Below are 15,388 nucleotides of genomic sequence, written 5' to 3'. Positions count from 1 at the left end.
CTGTGTGTACGAAAGGGAGAAAGTTTGTCCATGATTTTCAGTGGTTTGTGTGTCAAATCAAATCAAATGACTTAGTTGTGTGTTAGTTGTATGTGTGTGTTGTGAGTGTATGCATGCATATGTTGGTCTGGTGCTGGTGCTCCTGCCTGACGCAGTTGCCAGTGACCGTGCCAGTGCCTGTCTCTGTGTCCGTTCTTTGGCCACCGGTCTGGACACGGAGAAAGGAGAGGAAGACGTAGAGCCCAGGCCAGCCCAGTCTTCCGGCATGACTAACACGAGGCTCCGCTTCACGTTGGCTGGAAAGCACCTTCCCGTAAAGCCGTAGCCAGGGGCGCAGTTCATCCGCTACTGCTGTTGTTGATGAGCTTTCTCTTGATTCAGCTCAATTTGCCATCAAGTAAACAAACAAAACATGGTCATCCCGCTCCATATCACTATGTATTTCCGTGTGGTGTGTTATTATGGTCCGTCTGTGTACAGTCATAAGTGCTCAGAAATATTAGGCTAAGCCGGGGAAAAGGTCCAATCGGCTGCTCATGCTGCTGGTGATTTTAATATGGTTCAATCGCTGGAGTTCCAGTGAGCCTGTGTGTTTTCTAGGTATTAACAGTATCTGAACTCCTATCCACATGTCTGATGAACCATGAAGAGAGAGAGGATTAATCATCCCTTCAGTGGATTATACAGAGGAAGAGGAGAGAGAGCGAGATGGTGATTAATACAAGATGGAGAAATTACCCTTGAACAAACAGGGGGCTGTCGCAACAATGAGAGGCAGACAGAAAGGGAGAGAGAGGAGAGACAGAGAGAGGAAGAGAGAGGAGCGATATACTGTATGCCTGTGGATAGGTGATGAGCCTCCTGCGAGTCGAATGCTCTCTCTTTCTCTCTCTCTCTTTCTCTCTTTCTTTCTCTCTCCCCCCTCTCTCTCAGGAGGGAGTATGTTTCGCTTCAAATGTTGACACTACAACCAAAGTTCTCCCATGACACATTTCAGGCAAAAGTAGTTTTTGGCAAAGCATCCCAGTTGCAGCAGTCTATAGAGCTAGAGAGTTGGCTGTGTGTGTATGTGTGTGTGTGTGTGTGTGTGTGTGTGTGTGTGTGTGCGTGTGTGTGCGTGTGTGCATGTCTGTGTGTGAGTGGGTGTAGTGTGAACTGAATCCCTGATGCCTTCCACTTCCAGCAGCAGGGCCTGGTCCCTCTCAGAGCCTCTCCAGTCTGAGAGAAAGGTTTCCGGCTGTGCTGCTGTTGCTTAATGCAATGGAATAATGTAACGAACGGAATCGTTGTTATAAATCTTTCATGCGTCACAGGTTTGGCTGTGTGCACATGTATTTGCCAACACATCCAAGTGTAGACATGTATAAGAGTAGGGCTTCGACTTTATCCTGGTGAAGTTACAAAGTTTGGGTAAAACGCAGTGCGCTATACATGAGTGCACGTATGAAACGATACGATATGATACCTACCGTATGTTACAATGATATAGGCTCGCGTGCTAATGTGCGTGTATTCTGTGTTGTGTGTGTAGCTGCGGGACGGCCTGGGTGGCCGGGATGCCACTGTGTGCCCTGCCAGTCCACGGTGGATCCTGAAGGGCAGGAGGACGGAGTGGTGGGGACGGAGTGTAGCAGGCTGGGAGGGCACCACGCGTCTGGAGACATGAACCTCTGTTGGAACGAGATCAAACGAAAGTCCCTCAACATCCGGTAAGAGGCTGCTTGCAATGGGGTTCAATGGGGTTAGGATTCTGTTTTACATTGGGTTTCAATGGGAGTGTGTTGCGCATTGGGTTTCAATGGGTGTAGGATGTGTTTTACATTGTGTTTTCAATGGGTGTAGGATGTCTTTTACATTGTGTTTTCAATGGGTGTAGGATGTGTTTTACATGGGTGTAGGATGCGTTATACACTGGGTTTTAATGCAAATAAAATGCCATTTACTTTAGGCAGTGGGAGAGAATCAACAAAATAACTTCAAGAAAACATATTTCAAAACCATGCTCTCACAACATGCTGTGCAAACATGCGTCTTCCAGTGAGTCCTTCATGCGTCAATGTTTTTGCGGTGTTGATATTTCTAATATCCCCTCTGTACTAACGTTTCTAACCTGTTAATCCAATTTGTTCACTGCTGTTCCCACAATTAAAAAAACCATTGTCTCTATAATGTGCTGTCACGAAATGAAATATTCTCTTCCAACTCCGAGTGGGCCTAGCCATTATGGAAAATATGTGGGTTAATACTGATTTGCCCCCCCCCCCCCCCCCCCAGTTACACTTGAGAGGTCTGCATAGGCAAAACAATTACGAACAACTGTAGTACTGCTTTGATGCTTAATTGGAAGGCGCCCATGCCTGGCATATCATTGGTATGTCTTCAATTCAGCTGGCATCCCTTAATTACTAGCTTGACCCCGAACATCCCAATTCATCCAGAGGGGACATAGGAAGGAATATATTAGTGGGGATATTGGTTAAGACAGTTCTCCCTGCAGCGTATTGTAATGAGATGTCTATGGATGTCCTGCAGTGGTAGCACACACGTACGCTTGCACAGACACACACACACATCCAGACAAACCCACACACACACACACACACACACACACACACACACACACACACACACACACACACACACACACACACACACTCAACCCCTTCTGACATCATTTGGCCCACAGCGAGAGAGAGACAGATCGCTACAACAACAGTCATGAGTGGAGAGCGAGTGGAGCGTGAAAGCCAAGAGATGTCCCCGAGAGATGTGTACAGGACTGAGTGCCAACTCCTGGACAAGTGGAGGTTGGTTTTTATAATGGCTTGTCAGGGTTTGATGGATATGTGGTGTTGGAGCCTCTGTTCCAATGGCAGAAATAGAAAGAGGAGGAGGAGGAGGAGAAATTATGGAGTTAAAGTCCTCCTGATGACTAACTGGCCAAGGCCTCTCCTGCTTCTCCTGCTTCTGCCTGTCACAGTAGAAACCATACTGCAACCATGGTCCTGTGTAGACTACAGTAGCTTCTTTGTGGCGATCAGCATTCATTGTGTGTGTAGGCACTGTGCGTTAAGAGTATCTGTAAGGTATAATGCTGAATGATTATTACTCACCTACGTTTGAGTGCTCAGTGCGTTGAAACACGTTGACAAGCTTTAGTCCCTCGTCACCAAGCTTGGTAATTCACAGAATCTGAAGGTCGACATTAAGAACGGTGTCTTCTTCTCTCAGTGAGTCACACCAGTAGAGGTAATTATATTTTCTACAACAACAAAAAAGTCTAAGGACTAGACGGAGTACAGTCTGTAATTTATGTTGTGTTTACAGTTTTTTACGATCACTTTGGCACGAATTTCGGGAACCTTGATGTCATTTTTCAAAACTCTAGACACAAAACTCACAACCAATGATCAAAATGCACATTTTTCAAAACTCTTAACACTTTTTCCAATTGCTTGGATGCAATACACATGAAGCTAAGGTCATTTGTTCATTGAACTAAAATCACCTGTTCAAAATGACACAACTTAACATCAAAGTATTACCATTTCAAAATGCAATTCACACATTACATCTGAGATGACTGTCTATTCATTTCATTACAATGATCTTCCCTGTGGCTCAGTTGGTAGAGCATGGTGTGCGCAACGCCAGGGTTGTGGGTTCGATTCCCACGGGGGGCCAGTACAAAAAAAATAATAATAATAATTAATATACATGAAATGTATGCATTCACTACTGTAAGTTGCTCTGGATAAGAGCGTCTGCTAAATGACTAAAATGTAAATCTAACTATCACTTGATACAACTGCAAAAATTATCGGTAACTGTTGCATTACTCTTAATGGATAGTTTTATGGAAACTGACAAACAATACTCCATGTTTAGATCATGAAAGTTTCAGGATAACGAGATCCAGTGACACCAATTACCGTGGAACATGAACCAATTGGACTACATTATCTATGGATGTAATATTTCATCATCATTCTTTATCAGACACTGTTTCTATGGTCCCATGTACCACTTTTTCAGACCATGTTTTCAGATTTGACATTACTGTACACTCACCGGCCACTTTATTGGGTACACCTATCTAGTACTGGGTAGGGCCCCCTTTTGCCTCCATAACAGCCTGAATTATTCATGGTGTTGTACGTTAAGAGATGCCATTCTGCACACCACTGTTTTAAACAGCTGTTATTTGAGCATTTGTGGCCTTTCTGTTAGCTTGAATGAGTCTGGACATTCTCCTCTGACCTATCTCATTAACAAGGTGTTTTTGCCCACAGAAATGCCGCTCACTGAATGTGTTTTGTTTATCGCACCATTCTCTGTAAACTCTAGAGACTGTAGTGCGTAAAAATCCCAGGAGGGCAGCTGTTTCTGAGATGCTGGAATCACCATGTGTGGCATCAACAATCCTACCACGGTCAAAGTTGCTTAGATTACTCATCTTGCCTGTTCTAATGTTTGGTCGAACAACATCTAAAGCTCTCTACTCTATATACTCTATGTATTGAGTTGCAGGCAGCGACATGATTCGCTGTTTGAATGTAACCTTCCTTAATGAGTTAAATCAGGTCTGTAGAGCTAATGGCATGACCTATGTCATTGTGTGGGATAATGTCAGGTTCCACCATGCTCAGAATGGTGCAAGCATGGTTTCAGGCCCATCCACAATTTACCACCCTGTACTTACCCCCATACTCTCCTTTCCTTAACCCGAGTGAGGAATTTTTCTCCACATGGAGGTGGAAGGTATATGATAGGCGCCCTCACGAACAAGCCGCCCTTCTCCAGGCCATGGATGACGCATGCAATGACATCACGGCAGACCAGTGTCAGGGCTGGATTCACCATGCCTGAAGATTCTTCCCAAGATGTTTGGCTAATGAAAACATCCATTGTGATGTGGATGAGAACCTATGGCCAAATCCACAAGACAGGGTTGAGGGAAATATAGAAGTACAGTAATCAACCCTTTGTTTTGCTTTTTACAGTAAGCCAGGTGAAGAACACTGCAGTTGACGTTTTACTGTAGTTTTTTTTCTTTTTTTGTTGCTACTTATTTTTGCTTTGATTCAAAGAAACCTATGTTGTGATTTTATTGTATTTCATCAATACATTTCATATTTTCTTCAATGAGTTCACTGTGTCTGTAGTATTCTCTCTACTAGTCCTTTTACAGTGATGTATTTACGTGTAGTAGCATAATGAAACGTGTCACATATTTTGCACTACAATATTTAATGATTGTACGAACGACTACACAGTGAAACTATCGGTATCTTGTGTGTGGGTGATCTAAATGAATGATCCTATGGTATTTCATGATAAATGAGTTATTTGAACCAATGATTCTGCAAGTGCAAGGTTTCTTTAAAGATATGAATGCACAATGCAATGTTTTGAACATTGGACAGCCTGTGTTATGTGACGATCGTCATAGAGAGGAGACCAAGGTGCAGCGTGGTAAGTGCTCATGTTCAATATTTATTATAACTCAGAACACTGAATCAAAACAACAAACAACGGAAAACGAACATCACGTTCTGCAGGCTATACTGAGCTGTACAAAAACAAGATCCCACACTGAAGGAGGAAAAAAGGGCTGCCTAAGTATGATTCCCAATCAGAGACAATGATAGACAGCTGCCTCTGATTGGAAACCATACTCAGCCAAAACAAAGAAATACAATGACATAGAATGCCCACCCCATATCACACCCTGACCTAACCAAACAGAGAAAAACAGCTCTCTCAGGTCAGGGCGTGACAGTGTTACAAGTGATGACCGTTTTGAGTTTTGTTTGTAAAGTTTTGAAAACTGACCACAAATTTCTGAAATTAGTGCCAAAGTGATTGTAAAAAACTGTATTATACATTTGCTGAGGCAATGGTTGGTTGCTTGAGCTTTGTTATGATTAAGACTCTAATCAATGAAGCCACAGCTCCATATAATAGGTATTCTGTATACATATCTGTCATAATGAACTCTAGATGATTACGGATGTGAGTGGGAAAACACTTGATTTCCTCAGGCGTGAGATGAACTACTACTGCAGGTGGATGCAACACATGAACCATTCTTACAACGTAAAGTGCCTAGAGCTTGAGGAAAGTGCTACTCGTTTGAACGAGACCATTTTAATGTGTGTGAACAATGCAATCCGAATTACTAACTGAATTGATGGCCGAATGGTCCCAAGCCTTTCAGTTAGGCCCACCTTATTGATCCTCCTCTTCATCATCAGGATACAAAAGTTTGTAGCGGTTGTCTTTGTTATGCCCTTGCATCAGTGGGCCATTGTTCTGGTGGTGTGTGTAACACTGACGTACTGTGGGCTGTGGAGAATGCCCTCTGGGGGTGACGTGGGTGGCAGACTGGCACGCTGGGAATGTGTGTGCCCGTGGAGGGAGGGACACATGGCATGGCTGGGATGATTTCAGAGTGCCACCCGCCTGTGCTCTGATCCACTGTGTGGGGCGAGGGCCAGACCCTCTGAGCAAGTCTCTGTATTCTCTGTTCTGTCTGGGTTATAGCAGGGTTCTGTCTGCGTTATAGCAGGGCTCTGTCTGGGTTGTGGCAGGGCTCTGTCTGGGTTATGGCAGGGCTCTGTCTGGGTTATGGCAGGGCTCTGTCTGGGTTATAGCAGTTCTCTGTCTGGGTTATAGTACGGCTCTGTCTGGGTTATAGCAGGGCTATGTCTGGGTTATGGCAGGGTTCTGTCTGGGTTATGGCAGGGTTCTGTCTGGATTATAGCAGTTCTCTGTCTGGGTTATAGCAGGGTTCTGTCTGGGTTATAGCAGGGGTCTGTCTGAGTTATAGCAGGGCTATGTCTGGCTCATAGCAGGGCTATGTCTGGGTTATAGCAGGGTTCTGTCTGGCTCATAGCAGGTCTATGTCTGGGTTATATCAGGCTTCTGGCTGGGTTATAGCAGGGCTCTGTCTGAGTTATAGCAGGGCTATGTCTGAGTTATAGCAGGGTTCTGTCTGGGTTATAGCAGGGCTCTGTCTGAGTTATAGCAGGGCTATGTCTGGGTTATAGCAGGGTTCTGTCTGAGTTATAGCAGTTCTCTGTCTGGGTTATAGTACGGCTAGTCTGGGTTATAGCAGGGCTATGTCTGGGTTATAGCAGGGCTCTGTCTGGGTTCTAGCAGGGTTCTGTCTGAGTTATAGCAGGGCTATGTCTGGCTCATAGCAGGGTTCTGTCTAGGTTATAGCAGGGTTCTGTCTGAGTTACAGCAGGGATATATCTGGGTTATAGCAGGCCTCTGGCTGGGTTATAGCAGGGTTCTGTCTGGGTTATATCAGGCCTCTGGCTGGGTTATAGCAGGCCTCTGTCTGATTTATAGCAGGGCTATGTCTGAGTTATAGCAGGGTTCTGTCTGGGTTATAGCAGGGCTCTGTCTGGGTTATAGCAGGTCTCTGTCTGGGTTATAGCAGGGCTCTGTCTGGGTTATAGCAGGGCTCTGTCTGGGTTATAGCAGGGTTCTGTCTGGGTTATAGCAGGGTTCTGTCTGGGTTGATAGCATGGTTCTGTCTGGGTTATAGCAGGGCTGTCTGGGTTATAGCAGGGATCTGTCTGGGTTATAGCAGGGTTCTGTCAGGGTTATAGCAGGGCTCTGTCTGGGTTATAGCAGGGCTCTGTCAGGGTTATAGCAGGTCTCTGTCTGGGTTATAGCAGGGCTCTGTCTGGGTTGATAGCATGGTTCTGTCTGGGTTATAGCAGGGATCTGTCTGGGTTATAGCAGGGTTCTGTCTGGGTTATAGCAGGGTTCTGGCTGGGTTATAGTAGGGTTCTGTCTGGGTTATAGCAGGCCTCTGGCTGGGTTATAGCAGGGTTCTGTCTGGGTTATAGCAGGGTTCTGTCTGGGTTATAGCAGGGTTCTGTCTGGGTTATAGCAGGGTTTCTGTGTGGGTTAAATCAGGGTTCTCAGTAGTTTTCTTCTCACTCTTGTCCCTTTCCATTGTCCTCTTTCTATCTCTCTCTATCTCTCTCTGTAGTTCTCTCTCTCTCACTCTGTAGTTCTTTCTCTCTCCCCCCTCTCTGTATGTCCCTCCCTCCCTCCTCTCTCATATCCTGGCTGTGCCCCCTATAGTCAGTCAGTGTTAACTACAGTCAGTGTTGTTCCCCACTTTATCCTCCACCAGCTCTTCCCTGCAGTATCTCCTGGCTGGGCCTAGCCCCTACAGGCTCTGTTGCGCTCCAATTACATGATAATGATTCCTGAATAGACCTTCTATCCAACATTAGTTAAGGGTCAAGTGTGAAAATAGCCCTCAGGCCAATGGGAAAGTAGAGGTGGGAAGAACTTAAATATTATTGGATCATTCAGACATCAATCGTCTAGTCAGTTGGTGTGGTGGGATGTCATTGTCAGTAAATATAGTTTCTTTAGTGTCAGAATTAGGTTTTGGTAGCCTCAGGGGGTTGTGTTTAAATGTTCTTATTGGTTCCCTAATGAGTTGCCTCGCTTACCCACGTTTGTTGATTCCCCTGTCTCGTTCTACTCGGGCAAACTAGAATGTGTGACTGTACATAATTCCTGTTACTGCTTGGGAGAGTATCATTGGCGTCATACGGGCAGTGGAGGGGACAGGAGATGAGGTTTAAAAGAAACGGAGGGGACACAGCTCCAGCATCTTTTGGGAATGTGTCACGCTCGTCGTACGAACTGGAAGCATACTCGGACCAACGTGCAGCGTGATCTGGGTTCCACATATTTTGTTTAAGTGAAACGCACAAAACAACAAAGAATAGACTATACGTGAAGCTCAAACAGTGCTCATAGACAACTACACAGAAACAAGATCCCACAAAACACAATGGGGAAATGGCTGCCTAAATATGATCCCCAATCAGAGACAACGATAAACAGCTGCATCTGATTGGGAACCATACCAGGCCAACATAGAGATAAATAACCTACACTAGAACACCCACCCCTAGTCACACCCCGACCTAACCAAAATAGAGAATAAAAAGGCTCTCTATGGTCAGGGCGTGACAGTACCCCCCCCAAAGGTACGGACTCCGGCCGCAAAACCTGAAACCAACTGGGGAGGGTGGGGGGGGGGTGACTAGTGTCGGTGGTGGCTCCGGTGCGGGTCTTTGACCCTGCCCAGACCATGGGTCCGGCCATGGAGCCGGGTAGAACGCCATACCCGGACTGGGCACCGACGCCGAGGAAGGCTCCGGCCATGGAGCTGTGTTGGCCACCATGTCTGGACTGGGCATCGGGCAGAGGAAGGCTCCGGCCTTGGAGCTGGACTGTTCGCCGTGCCCGGACTGGGCCCCGACACAGAGGAAGGCTCCGGCCTTGGAGCGGGACTGGACGCCGTGCTTGGACATCGGCACAGGGGAAGTCTCTGGCCTTGGAGCTGAGTTGGCCGCCTTGGAGCTGAGTGGACTGGGCACCGGCGCAGAAGAAGACTCTGGCCTTGGAGCTGGACTGGACGCCATGCTTGGACTGGGCATCGGCGAAGGGGAAGGCTCTGGCCTTGGAGCTGGACTGGACACTGTGCCTGGACTGGGCACTGGCGCAGAGGGAGGCTCCTGCCCTGGAGCAGGACTGGACGCCTTGCCTGGAAGCTCCGGACCGTTGACCCCCGCTGGAGGCTCCGGAACATTGACCGTCGCAGGAGGTTCCGGACTGTTGACCGTCGCAGGAGGTTCCGGACTGTGGACCGTCGCAGGAGGTTCCGGACTGTGGACCGTCGCCGGAAGCTCTGGACTGTGAACCGTCGCCGGATGCTCTGGACTGGGGACCGTCGCCGGAGGCTCTGGACTGGGGACCGTCGCCGGAAGCCTGGTGCGTGGAGCCGGCTCAGGTGGCACCGGACTGGTGACACGCACTTTAGGGCGAATGCGAGGAGCAGGCACAGGACGTACCGGACTGGGAAGGCGCACTGGAGGCCTAGTGCGTGGGGCCGGTACAGGCGGCACCAGACTGGTGACACGCACTTCAGGGTGAGTGCTTGGAGCTGGCACAGGACGTACTGGGCTGTGGAGGCGCACTGGAGACCTGGTACGTATAGCCGGCACAGGTTGTACCGGAATGATGACACACCTCGCATGGCGAGTGCGAGGACCTGGCACAGGACGTACTGGGCTGTGAAGGCATACTGGAGACTTGGTGCGTAGAGCCGGCACAAATTGTACCGGAACGATGACACACTTCACACGGCGAGTAATGGGAGCTGGCACAGGATGCACCGGACTGGGGACACGCACTTCAGGGCGAGTGCGAGGAGGGGACACAGGACGTACCGGACTGGGGAGGCGCACTGGAGGCCTGATGCGTGGGACTAGCACAAGTTGCACCGGACTGGTGACACGCTCCTCCAAACGCCTGCGTTGTCGCATACTCTTAGCCAACTCCATTCTCCGGTATCCCTCCTCGCACTGTACCATTGACTCCCAGGCGGGCTCTGGTACTCTCCTTGGGTCGACCGACCACCTCTCTATCTCCTCCCAGGTTGTCACTGGCTCACTCCCCGGCTCCGCCGACCACCCCGTGTGCCCCCCCCCTGTCTTTTGGGCTGTACTTGTGGCCGCAAACCCCGGTGTCGTCGCTGTCCTCCCTTCTCTCCCTGCGTCTGCTTCCACGGAAGGCTTTCGTGTCCTGACATGATCTCCTCCCAAGTCCAGGATATTTTCTCCTCGATCTCCTCGTAAGTCCAGGATGCCATCTCCTCCTGGGCACGCTGCTTGGTCCTGTTGTGGTCGGTTCTTCTGTCACACTCGTCGTACGAACTGGAAGCATACTCGGACCAACGTGCAGCGTGATCTGGGTTCCACATATTTTGTTTAAGTGAAACGCACAAAACAACAAAGAATAGACAATATATGAAGCTCAAGCAGTGCTCATAGACAACTACACAGAAACAAGATCCCACAAAACACAATGGGGAAATGGCTGCCTAAATATGATCCCCAATCAGAGACAACGATAAACAACAAAATAACCTAGACTAGAACACCCCCCTAGTCACACCCCGACCTAACCAAAATAGAGAATAAGAAGGCTCTCTATGGTCAGGGCGTGACAGAATGGTGACATGCAGGCTCGTAGCGGGGTGGATCACTCAACAGGGAATTAGGGAGCCATTCATTATTTAATATTATAAACCGGGACTTGCTATCCCTGGATGCTGATTGGCTGTAAGACGTAGTATATCAGACTGTATACCACGGATATGACAAAACATTTAGTTATACTGCTCTAATTATGTTGGTAACCAGTTTATAATAGCAACAAGGCTCCTCGTGGGTTTGTGATTTATGGCCAATATACCACGGCTAAGGGCTGTGTCCAGGCACACCGTGTTGCATCGTGCGTAAGAACAGACCTTAGCCATGGTATATTAGCCATATACCACACCTCCTCGGGCCTTATTGCTTAAATATACCATGGGTCTGACACAAAACTAATTGTTTACTGTTCTAATTATGCTGGTAACCTGTTTATAATAGAAATAAGGCACCTCTGGGTTTTCTGGTACATGGCCAATATACCACGGCTAAGATCTATATCCAGGCACTCCGCATTGCGTCGTGCTTTAGAACTTAGCTGTGGTATATTGGCCATATACAACACCCCCTGTCAGTAGTTGCTAGGAGTGGTGGTAGGAGTCAGGCGCAGAGAGCAGAGGTAAGGAACTTTGTGTTTATTAAATAAAACACAACACGATCGACGCCAACACAACCGGCGTGGAAACAATGCAAAGTGCCCAGAACAGGTGCACAGCATGCATAAAAGATAATAGTAGTAGATCGCCAGCACATCCAAATACAAAAACACAACCTGACGCTAAATAATCCCGCACAACACTGGGCGGGCTAACCAGGCTTAAATAACCAAAATCAATAAACCAAATGAGGGACAGGTGCAAACAATAAGACATACCAAACGAAAAGGAAAAAAGGATCAGCGGCGGCTAGTAGGTCGGCGACGACGACCGCCGAGCGCCGCCCGAGCAGGCAGGGGAGCCACCTTCGGTGGGATTCGTGACAGTACCCCCCTCCTGACGCGCGGCTCCCGCAGCGCGCCGCCACCGACCTCGAGGGCGACCCGGAGGACGAGGTGCAGGGCGATCCCCATGAAGGCGGTGGAACTCCCTCAGTAGTGGGGGGTCCAAAATGTCCCTCCTGGGTACCCAGCACCTCTCCTCCGCGCCGTACCCCTCCCAGTCGACGAGGTACTGTAGGCCCCCCCCCCGAAGTCTGGAGTCCAGAATGGCGCGTATCCTATACGCCGGGGACCCCCCAATGTCCAGCGGGGGGGGAGGAACCTCCGGCACCTCACCTTCCTGCATGGGACCAGCCACCACCGGCCTGAGGAGAGACACATGAAACGAGGGGTTAATACGGTAGTAAGATGGAAGTTGTAATCGGTAACACACCTCGTTTATCCTCCTCAGGACTTTAAACGGCCCTACACACTGCGGACCCAGCTTCCGGCAGGGCAAGCGGAGGGGCAGGTTTCTAGCCGAGAGCCAGACTCGATCCCCTGGTGCAAACACAGGGGTCTCACTGCGGTGCTGGTCAGCGCTCTTCTTTTGCCGTCCACTCGCCTTGGTGAGTGCGTCCTTGACGGCTCTCCATGTGTCCTTCGAGTGCTGCACCCAATCCTCCACCGCAGGAGCCTCGGTCTGGCTCTGGTGCCATGGAGCCAGGACCGGCTGGTAGCCCAACACGCACTGGAACGGTGACATGTTGGTGGATGAGTGCCGTAGAGAATTTTGGGCTATTTCCGCCCATGGCACGTATCTCGCCCATTCTCTGGGCCGGTCCTGGCAATACGTCCTTAGAAACCTACCCACCTCTTGGTTCACCCTCTCCACCTGCCCATTACTCTCGGGGTGGAAACCCGAGGTCAGGCTGACCGAGACCCCCAAACGTTCCATGAACGCCCTCCAAACTCTGGACGTGAACTGGGGACCCCGATCAGAAACGATGTCCTCGGGCACCCCGTAGTGCCGAAAGACATGGGTAAACAGTGCCTCCGCAGTCTGCAGAGCCGTAGGGAGACCGGGCAACGGGATGAGACGACAGGACTTCGAGAACCGATCCACAACGACCAGGATAGTGGTGTTCCCCTGAGATACGGGAAGGTCAGTGAGGAAGTCCACTGACAAGTGTGACCACGGCCGCTGTGGAACGGGGAGGGGGTGTAATTTCCCTCTAGGCAGGTGTCGAGGAGCCTTGCTCTGAGCGCACACCGAGCAGGAGGAAACATAGAACCGCACGTCTTTACCCAAGGTGGGCCACCAGTACTTCCCCCTCAGGTTCCGCACTGTCCTCTCAATCCCAGGGTGACCCGAAGAGGGGAGATTATGGGCCCATCGAATCAATCGATCACGGAGACCAAGCGGTACGTACTGAACACCTGCCGGACACTGCGATGGTGCAGGTTCCGACCGTAACGCCCGCTCGATCTCCGCGTCCAGCTCCCATACCACCGGAGCTACCAAACACGACGCCGGAAGAATGGGAGCCGGATCGATGGCCCTCTCCTCGGTGTCATATAGGCGGGACAGTGCGTCGGCCTTCGTGTTCTGTGAACCTGGCCGATAAGAGATCGTGAACCGGAAACGGGTAAAGAACATGGCCCACCTGGCCTGACGCGGATTCAGTCTCCTAGCTGCCCGGATGTACTCGAGATTACGGTGGTCAGTCCAGATGAGGAAAGGGTGCCTAGCCCCCTCAAGCCAATGTCTCCACACCTTCAGAGCCTTGACCACAGCTAACAACTCCCTGTCCCCCACGTCATAGTTCTGCTCCGCCGGCCCCAGCTTCCTAGAAAAGAAAGCGCACGGGCGGAGTTTGGGTGGCGTGCCCGAGCGCTGTGATAGCACGGCCCCCACCCCAGTCTCGGACGCGTCCACCTCCACTATGAATGCCAAAGAGGGATCCGGATGAGCCAGCACTGGAGCAACGGTAAACAGCTCCTTCAGGCGACTGAACGCTCTGTTCGCCTCTGTTGACCAGCGCAAGCGCGCCGGACCCCCCTTCAGCAGTGAGGTAATGGGAGCCGCAACTTGACCAAAGCCCCGGATAAACCTCCGGTAGTAATTGGCAAACCCTAAAAACCGCTGCACCTCCTTTACCGTGGTCGGAGTCGGCCAATTACGCACGGCTTTAACGCGGTCATCCTCCATCACCACCCCCGAGGTGGAAATGCGATACCCCAGGAAGGAAACGGCTCGTTTGAAAAACTCACATTTCTCAGCCTTGACGTACAGGTCATTCTCCAGCAGTCGTCCAAGCACCTTGCGCACCAGGGAGACATGCGCGGCGCGGGTGGCGGAATAAATCAGGATGTCGTCAATATACACCACCACCCCCTGCCCGTGCAGGTCCCTGAGAATCTCGTCAACAAAGGATTGAAAGACGGCTGGAGCATTCTTTAACCCGTACGGCATGACGAGGTACTCATAGTGGCCCGATGTGGTACTGAATGCGGTTTTCCACTCGTCTCCTCCCCGGATACGCACCAGATTGTAAGCGCTCCTGAGGTCCAGTTTCGTGAAAAACCGCGCGCCGTGAAATGATTCCACCGCCGTAGCGATGAGAGGTAGTGGGTAACTGAACCCTATTGTGATGGAATTTAGACCTCTATAATCAATGCACGGGCGCAAACCTCCATCCTTTTTCTTCACGAAAAAGAAACTCGAGGAGACGGGTGACATGGAGGGCCGTATATACCCCTGTCTCAGAGATTCCGTGACATATGTCTCCATAGCCAACGTCTCCTCTTGTGACAATGGGTACACATGACTCCTGGGAAGTGCAGCGTTTACCTGGAGATCTATCACGCAATCCCCTCGTCGATGAGGTGGTAATCGGGTCGCCCTCTTTTTACAGAAGGCGATAGCCAAATCGGCATATTCTGAGGGAATGCGCACTGTGGAAACCTGGTCTGGACTCTCCACCGTCGTCGCACCGATGGAAACTCCCTTACACCTGCCTGAGCACTCCTCTGACCACCCTCTGAGAACCCCCTGTCTCCACGAAATATTGTGATTGTGATTGGCCAGCCAGGGAATCCCCAGCACCACTGGAAACGCAGGAGAATCAATGAGGAAGAGACTAATCCGTTCCCCATGATCCCCCTGCGTTACCATGTCCAGTGGCACCGTGGCCTCCCTGACCAGTCCTGACCCTAATGGTCGGCTATCTAAGGAGTGCACGGGGAAAGGTTGGTCCAACGATACAAGGGGAATCCCTAGCCTTAATGCGAGCCCACGATCCATAAAGTTTCCAGCTGCGCCTGAATCGACTAGCGCCTTATGCTGGAAAGAGGGAGAAAACAAGGGGAAAGTTACTAAAACGAACATGTGACCAACAGGGGGCTCTGGGTGAGGTTGGTGCTTACT

The 15,388-nt window shown here is 50.0% G+C and overlaps 1 protein-coding gene across 2 annotated transcripts in view; it reads left to right on the top strand.

Annotated features, from left to right (window-relative positions):
• Positions 1–15,388, top strand: part of drp2 (dystrophin related protein 2) — a 202,217-nt gene that overhangs the window by 95,112 nt on the left and 91,717 nt on the right. For both annotated transcript variants that reach the window (XM_029731055.1, XM_029731052.1), the window contains exon 3: positions 1,532–1,709. In XM_029731055.1, the coding sequence (XP_029586915.1) occupies positions 1,663–1,709 (47 nt within the window). In that variant the 5' untranslated portion in view covers positions 1,532–1,662. The remainder of the gene's footprint in view (positions 1–1,531; positions 1,710–15,388) is intronic.

Source organism: Salmo trutta, chromosome 3, assembly GCF_901001165.1.
Source record: "Salmo trutta chromosome 3, fSalTru1.1, whole genome shotgun sequence".
Classification (NCBI taxonomy): domain Eukaryota; kingdom Metazoa; phylum Chordata; class Actinopteri; order Salmoniformes; family Salmonidae; genus Salmo; species Salmo trutta.
The sequence above is the reverse complement of the archived record's forward strand: the minus strand, read 5'-3'. Positions and strand labels throughout refer to the sequence as shown.